This window comes from Atta colombica, unplaced genomic scaffold, assembly GCF_001594045.1.
Source record: "Atta colombica isolate Treedump-2 unplaced genomic scaffold, Acol1.0 scaffold82, whole genome shotgun sequence".
Lineage (NCBI taxonomy): Eukaryota > Metazoa > Arthropoda > Insecta > Hymenoptera > Formicidae > Atta > Atta colombica.
This window is the reverse complement of record NW_017259575.1, coordinates 285,301-293,044: the sequence shown is the minus strand read 5'-3', so window position 1 is coordinate 293,044 and position 7,744 is coordinate 285,301. Positions and strand designations below refer to the sequence as shown.

Below are 7,744 nucleotides of genomic sequence, written 5' to 3'. Positions count from 1 at the left end.
TTATTACACAGTTTTGTCTTATTAGATGTGTGTTCTTTGTAACTGCTATGTTTCGTTTGCAATATTAACTTGTTGCACTTAAAATAAATGAATACACAGATGTTGGAAAAGAGAAAGGAAACGTGACAAACAGTTTAATGTAGACTACGAATTATAATAAAAAATTGTTAATGTTCACTTTTACCAGTATAGATAAATTCAATCTTGGTTTAATTTACTCTATCCTTTTCTAATTCTTAAAACTAGACAAAGATGAAGCATAATTTAATTAGAGTTAATTTACATTGACATTGATATAAGAAAGAAAACTAAATATTTCATTATGTATATTAGATAACTTTATATATGTTGATAATATAAAATTGAATCTTTTAGATTCCAGAGAAAACTCCAATGAAAATCAAGAATTTTGGAATATGGCTGAGATACGATTCTCGATCTGGTACACACAACATGTACAGGGAGTACAGGGACCTCTCCGTCAGTGGGGCAGTAACCCAGTGCTATAGGGATATGGGTGCCCGTCATCGTGCACGTGCTCATTCTATACAGATAATCAAGGTGGAGGTTGTGAAGGCTGCAAACTGTCGCAGGCCCCAAGTGAAGCAGTTCCACGACTCCAAGATCAAGTTTCCATTGCCCAAGCGAATTCAGCACAGAAATCGTATGCCGCTGTTCAGTGTCCGGAAGCCGCGTACCTATTTCCTTTAAACGACACGTGTTTTTGTACTGCGATGCTATACTACTCTGCAGAAAATAAAGAGAAAATATTCAACATAATTGCACGTAATCGTCGTACAATTTCCTCTTCTCTATCCTTTTGAGAGTGGCATAAATACAGAGCTCGAAATGTTTTGGTTGTTTAGGAAATAGGAATAGAGGAACTGTTTAGGTTAGAGGACAGTTGTGTTTCGTTGCTTGTAGAATACACTGGATGTATTCCGTTTCACGCATAATTTATCATTTTATTCTTCTTTAATAATGTTTGACGAACAACAATAAAATGATACGTGAGCACTATAGTTTGGAATGAGGAATCCCAATTTTTAGATGATGTCCCAATAAAGTAAAGATTGTATTATTTTTTTTGTCAGGAATTCAATTGATTGGCTAATGTTTTATCCGTCACACAAGTAGGAATAAATAAAAAAAAACAAGTATTTGTTTGCTTTCCTTTCCTTCACGTTACAGTTTTAATATACATATATAAAAGGCATACTCCAATATAGAGCTCTCTGTGTAAAATACATGTAATGTTCATTGCACAACAAGGATAAAAGAATGCGCAATATATTCTTTACAAGATATGTCCATCAAATTATTAAGGGGCAGACTTCTTTTATTGATCATTTCGAAACGGGAGACGAACTAGATAATAATGAGTCACGTGTCAAAAGAGCGGAACTCGTGAGATTTACGCCTAGGAATGAGAGCGAATTCCGACTTCACATGCCTTCCGTTATGACTCAAAAAACTAAGCCATTATTGATTTGCGCCATCTCCCGCGTACGAACGTACGAAGATCCTGACAAACTGCGACAAGCTTTGGAGAGAGCACGCGACAAGTCGTAAGTAATTGCGATTGCAAAGTCATTTGGACATCACTTTGGACGTTTCGTTAATTTTGTTCCATTAATTATTCGATTCGAACATTCGAGTGACACGGCGGGCGATTTTTCTCACGACATCGCGGAAAATGTCATTTGTTTCGATCGAGCGTAGTATCAAATGTTCAATATTGCGTACTCGAAAGCGTGTACTTTTGCGTGATGATGCATAAGAAAAGTTTGCGGAAATTCAGACACAATGATGGCGAAACGTTTCCTCGAATCCGAGACTGCCTCGATGACCACTCTTGACATCGAAGCAACATTGTAAACACATATGCGTCAGTGTCGTCAGTGCATCACGTTATAACGTGTCAAGTGTGTGTTAACAGATGATGGGACAGTTCAATACTATTCCTTCAAGTCCTCGCGTGATGTTCGATGAAGAGGGTGATAATGGCTTGGTACTCTGTGATAAATACCTGCCGGTCGAAATTCTGATAGAGATCTTTTGTTATGCTGACTGCAAGACTCTGATGAATTGCCAGTTGGTATGTAAACGCTGGAAGATGTTGATGAATTACGTCTGGCATAAAAAGACCGAGCAGACGCTAGCCAAACCGTTTCCATGGAACGACAAAATCCCCTGGTCCGTATTTTATTTCGCATGCACTAAGAAGCCGTATGAAAGGAACTTGCTGAGAAATCATTCCGGCGCAGAAGGCACGCATCATTGGGACTTGGGTTCAAATGGTGGTGATCACTGGAGGATTGAGGAGCCTCCAGTCGGCGTGCCAAAACTGCCACAAATCGAACCAATGTTTAAAGATAGACAGATCTGTTTCACGACGTCCTATCAACGTTGCTCCAAAATGCAAGATATCTATCTCACAGATGAAGGGATTCATCCATATATCCTAGATACTTATCAACCACCTATAGTGGTATCATCAAGTTTTATGTGATGAAATTATATATATATATAAAAACACAAACACACATACACACACACATACATATATATATTGTATGCAATTATAAATTATACATGCCATGTATGTGTAGGTAAGCGAATGGTACAGCTGTCGATGGGATTGTCCAGCAAAATATCAGTTGGAAGTTAAATTAATTGGTGTTGACGAAGAACAAATGGATAAGTTTAAATTTGAAGATATTTTAGAAGGAGAGAAACAGAATAGATGGCTGCAAGTGAGTATTAAAAAAACATGAAAAAAATTTGTATATTTTACGTAACAAAAATTGAAATATGGTATACATACAATCTTCAATTTATATTTTTTTGTATGCTTTATCGCAGGTTTCACATGTATTTGAAAACTATGGAACTGGTCTCAGAGTTATCTCCTTTGAGCATAGTGGAAGAGACAGATTATATTGGGCAGGACATTATGGCAGTAAAATGGCTGGAGCTTGTGTTTCTGTGAAAATTCCTGAGAATATTTGCACTTGCACTTGTAAAAAAACGTAATTAAAACAGATTTTATAAAAGACAGAGAGATCAAATTAGACAAGTTAGTTTATGAGATTTTCTCTCTGCTTTTTTAATAAAAAGTTTTATGTGACAAAAAGTCACTGATTTCAATGAAATAAAAAATGAGTACCTACGAGTATATAAAATGTTAAATATATAAAATTTTTTATAAAATATTAACTGTAACTACTTAATAAAAAGTAATTTTAAGATTACGTTTTTATTATCACAGTTGCAAATTAAAAATAATTCATATACAATGTTGCGTATATATAATAAAAATTTATTCAAAATATGCGTATTTTCTGTATACATACACAGTATAAGTGTTACGAGTGTAATCGAAAAGCTATTTCGATTAGATTCTGAGGTGCAGAGTCTTGATGGCACACGTACAATTCCTTTGGATGAGGGCTCGTATAGAGACGTCCAATTACCCAAAAAGCTGTATTTTCCCATTCAAATAATACACCGTGTTCTTTAACAGCGATTAAACTTTTGTTGATTACCGTTTTATCTATATCTTGATTCAACATCTTAAATCTTACTGTATTACGTAATAGTCTATGAATAACATGTACACACTTATTAAAGTTAACAAGAATCTTGTTATCCTTTGTATTTTGAATAGGCATTGATGTTAATAGAATTCCTTCCACCATGTCCAATTGAACATAATGATACAAATAATTTTTATCACCTGCAGTTAGTTTTTGAGGTACTAAATATTCTGCTTGGTTTAACAAGTTCTCTCGTATATTGGATATATCCATTGTAAGCACGTTACTATCACTCTATAAGAAAATATTGATAAATATATTAGTATTTGAAACAAGTACTATGTATTTTTTTAAGAGAGAGAGAGAGAGAGAGAGAGTGTGTGTGTGTGTGTGTGTTACCTTATATATGTCGATATCTGAATCACTGTCATCTGAATATCTCGATGCCGAATTGATCTTTTCTCTGATTGCTCGTCTTCCAAGTATAGGCATTGCCTCATCGCTCATTTCGCTAACACCACCTGTTCCTTGGCTGAGTGAATCTTCGGATGTTTGTAAGGAATACACTAAACATGTGAAAGAATACATATATTCGTAAAATAATAATATTCACACATATAAGAAATGAAACAACTTATATAACACTGTCTTATATATATTGTAAAAAGTGACAAAAAGAATTAAGATATAGTATAAGAAATATTTGAATTGATTTCACTATTATACATACATTGAAACTTACCAGAACCCAAGATCACAGGATTTTCTTCAGGATTTCGTTTCTTCAAGATAGAAGGCAATTCTTGCGGTTTCTTATTAATAGCAGGATTGACATTTTGCTTAGATGGTACAGTTTGCGCATCGGACGTTGATTTTATCAAACCAAATAGGTTTTCCGTTATACTGGATGATGCTTTCGTTGTTATATGTTCCTCATATGGTATTACTTCGGGTCTGGTATTGGATGTAATCCATTTCGATGCCAAAACCGTAACTCCTATTTTTTGTACATGCTTCAATGTCTCTTGAGCCTCTTCCACGTAAAATACATCTGGGCCAATCGTGTCATTGTATCTAATAGAATAATAAAACTTGAATAAAAAGCAATATTTAGACTATTTATGTAAAATAATACACACTCACTTTGCAGTGCATCCGCCAGATTCCAACAGCACCGCTAATAAATCATGCCCATACCCGACAACCAATAAAAACCATTTTCCATTTAATATTAATAACTGGTTGCTGTCATTGCTATCAATATTGCCACGATTGCAAGACGAGGGATAAATTTGTTTCCACAAAACTAGACATTTTACTTGTTCTTGGCTCACCAGATTTAATAAGCCGTTATGTCTCAAGAACGAATGTACGTCGATCAGATCTTCGTGAGGTAAATGAGATCCTAGAAGATGGCTCTTGTGATAAATGCAGCTCCCTAATATAGTATATAATCTTTTACAATCCATAGGATCTTCGTTCTGTTAAATATGCATCTATTTAGATACAATCAATGTAGATTTACACTTTAACGTAAGCATACTTATTAATTATTTAAAATATAATTGTAATAAGTATCAATATACCCAGTCTCTGTAATCCATAGCTTCCATCTCGCTTAACGCAGCGTCTATTTGAATTTGCGCGTCTCTCGGTAACTGTATAAAGCTTGCGACTGAAAAAGCGCTTCTAAATTTATAATTCTCCACATTTTCGGTACTATTTTGTGACTTTTTTTTAATATCAGTAGATTCTTTATAAGAATCTTTAATATTTATTAATCTGTGCATAATTAAAGTGAAAAAATGATCCAAAAAAAACTGGTTCTCCACAGAAGTAAAGCACTTTGTTAGTGATTGATAGGTAAATTCTAATGTTCTGACAATGTCTTCTGTAATCTTAATAATCTCCTGAGAGGTACAGCTACAAAGAAATAATTGATAAAATTCATATTAAAATAATTGTTGTATTTTTTCCAATATTGTACTCTAAAGTAAAATTCACCATTTGCCCGGTAAAGCTATCAAAAGTAATTCATCGTTACGGGATGTGTATGCAATATGCGTTTCTTCTTCGCCTATATAGGCAGTTGTACTAAAAATATATACGTTATGCGACGTCCAGAAAATCGCCTGCAATACTTCGGGAAGTGATTCGGGACTCGAAAAGGAAAAACATATATAAATCACTTCCCAAAGTACTGCGGGTGATTTTCCGAACACTCTTATATATATAATATATACATATATATTTTTAAAATATATATTTTTAAAATTTTTTAAATAATATGTATCTGGAGACACAGCGTTAAGCAAAGCATCATGTAATATACCTGAGTGGTTCTGTGCCTACTATACTGGGTAATAAATGATTAAGAGTTATAAAAGCTCCCCTTGCTGTACATAGAGAAGAATGCACATTTTTAGTTTCGGAGCGTGGGAACGTATATAATACACCTTGCAACTCTTGTCCCATTTCCGAAAGATCCGCAGTTTTTAAATATATTACGCCCAACGGATAATTCAACAGAGATTCCATAAAGAAATTATTGGATTCTTTATTCACCAAATACTGGGCCAATATTGATTGCTAAAAATGTACGATCAGTATCAGTAAAATCTTATTTTATACATATCACGTATTCTTACTGTCGTAGTTATAATGAAAACTAATTACTTTTGGTTCATTTACTTTTGGTAATTTTGCAGTAACATCAACACCAGCTACTCTTTGCAGTTCTAATGTTACCTATAAGTAAAGAATTTTTTAATCTTTCCTTAAAAAAAATTAAAATAGATTCGAATTATTACAAAATTATATATAGCAAATTCCTGAATTTATTAATCACGATTATTTATCAATTATTAACATATATACAAATCTCACATTTGATGGCGTAGTGATTTCAGATAGTATCCGATCTAAATTCTGAAAAGTAACGTTGTTCGAATTGATGCTTCGTAACCAGTCTCCGATTTTTATATTTCTCTTTTTCATAGCTTCACCATCGGGTATAAATCCGGCCACCATAACTCTCACTTTGTCCGAGAACGCACCCGGAGTAATACCGAAGTACGCTTCACATAAGGTTGCCCTTCTTCCCAGTTTATGTCTTCTCTCAGGATCGACCCATAATGTGACTTGTCGAATTTCTCCTGCCTGATCATTACAGATAATTACTTTAACAGATACAAGAAGATTTTATGTGACATTTTATTATTTGTCATGTTAAATTTATTAAATTACAATTAAATTTCACGTTTTAAAATCATTTATTTTTAAATGTTGTTTTCCAAGATATGTTTATATTATAGTTCATCGCTGTTAGTGCACCAAATGCTTCAGTACCTGGAAATCTTGAAATTTGACTTCCTTGCTCCCATCTCCTTTTTCTTCAGCAGTTATATTATTTGTCGCAGCGCTATTGTTAATCCTTTTATTTCTCGTGCTCCATCGCTTGCTTTCCTTACGTCTAATAAGACGAAACAGTTTACCAGCTCTCGTACTACGGCGACGTGTTAATTCTGGCTGAGGGCTTTCGATGTCATTCTCTGAAATTGTAGGATTCTCGAGTAGACTTTCCTCTGCGGATTCTATATAGAATACTTCTCCGGTGGGTCCAATCTCCGATTCCCATTCAACCACAGAGCTGCATTTAAGTATATTAAATCATGGAGAAATCATTCATATCTATTCACAAATACGCCTGATTGTTGAATTTACCTGTCGGTGTCTGAGTAATATGACCCTGTGCTGGAACCACTGTCACTTGCCCACCAATCGTGATCATCCTCATTGTAGATATTCGCAGAGTATGGCTGATCGGACTGCTCGCATTTGGATTTTAATAAAGCATTTTTGTTTTCCGCCTCGCTCATTTCGTTGAAAATTTGTGTCAAACAGCTTGATTTTATAATAACTAGCTCTGCAAGTAAGACCTGAACTAATATACATAATATACAATATTAATAAATAGGTATATCATACATTTCTGCATTGATATCCTAAATATTATAATGTGTTTAACAATTATTACTTCACTTGCATTTAGTTATTGTATATAGGTAGACTGTATGTACAATTTAGGCAAGTAGAGTCTATTACTCGATACTACCTGAATGCACCTGTGTAATGTACCTGAATAGGCTTGCCTTACTTGTGCGGAGGGAAAAGAAAAGGAGTGGGGATGTGATGAGCAAATCTTT

General features: G+C 34.2%; 3 protein-coding genes across 4 annotated transcripts in view; 2 read left to right on the top strand and 1 right to left on the bottom strand.

Moving 5' to 3' along the window:
- LOC108692743 (60S ribosomal protein L18a) overlaps positions 1-780 on the top strand; it is a 1,338-nt gene extending 558 nt beyond the window's left edge. The window contains 1 exon segment of the mRNA XM_018201151.1: positions 365-780. Coding sequence (XP_018056640.1) covers positions 365-711 — 347 coding nt within the window. The 3' untranslated portion in view covers positions 712-780.
- Positions 781-1,318: 538 nt separating this feature from the next.
- Positions 1,319-3,312, top strand: LOC108692787 (F-box only protein 44-like). Of its 2 annotated transcripts, XM_018201233.1 has the most exons (4): positions 1,319-1,568; positions 1,940-2,491; positions 2,613-2,756; positions 2,866-3,312. In XM_018201233.1, exons 2-4 carry the CDS (start codon positions 1,940-1,942, stop codon positions 3,034-3,036), a joined length of 867 nt encoding a protein of 288 aa, XP_018056722.1. In that variant the 5' UTR covers positions 1,319-1,568; the 3' UTR covers positions 3,037-3,312. The 2 variants fall into 2 exon arrangements, with proteins under 2 accessions (XP_018056722.1, XP_018056721.1); XM_018201232.1 differs by lacking the exon at positions 1,319-1,568 and having other exon boundaries at positions 1,585-2,491.
- Positions 3,313-3,315: 3 nt separating this feature from the next.
- LOC108692788 (protein inturned) lies at positions 3,316-7,453 on the bottom strand. Its single transcript, XM_018201234.1, has 11 exons — positions 7,263-7,453; positions 6,888-7,188; positions 6,426-6,698; positions 6,216-6,287; positions 5,872-6,128; positions 5,544-5,633; positions 5,126-5,462; positions 4,683-5,020; positions 4,282-4,613; positions 3,939-4,105; positions 3,316-3,833 (listed from the first exon to the last, which is right to left on the bottom strand). Exons 1-11 carry the CDS (start codon positions 7,415-7,417, stop codon positions 3,369-3,371), a joined length of 2,787 nt encoding a protein of 928 aa, XP_018056723.1. The 5' UTR covers positions 7,418-7,453; the 3' UTR covers positions 3,316-3,368.
- Between the last annotated feature and the right edge of the window lie 291 nt (positions 7,454-7,744).

What these genes read in the sequence shown, in the direction of transcription:
- LOC108692787 (XM_018201233.1), top strand. Translation starts at nt 1,940, where the DNA reads ATGATGGGACAGTTCAATACTATTCCTTCAAGTCCTCGCGTGATGTTC. An exon ending in CTTATCAACCACCTATAGTG is followed by an intron (nt 2,492 to 2,612) that starts GTATCATCAAGT and finishes ATGTATGTGTAG; the next exon opens with GTAAGCGAATGGTACAGCTG. An exon ending in AACAGAATAGATGGCTGCAA is followed by an intron (nt 2,757 to 2,865) that starts GTGAGTATTAAA and finishes GCTTTATCGCAG; the next exon opens with GTTTCACATGTATTTGAAAA.
- LOC108692788 (XM_018201234.1), bottom strand. Translation starts at nt 7,417, where the DNA reads ATGAGCGAGGCGGAAAACAAAAATGCTTTATTAAAATCCAAATGCGAG. An exon ending in AAATCACTACGCCATCAAAT is followed by an intron (nt 6,288 to 6,425) that starts GTGAGATTTGTA and finishes CTTTACTTATAG; the next exon opens with GTAACATTAGAACTGCAAAG. An exon ending in ATAGCTTTACCGGGCAAATG is followed by an intron (nt 5,463 to 5,543) that starts GTGAATTTTACT and finishes ATTTCTTTGTAG; the next exon opens with CTGTACCTCTCAGGAGATTA.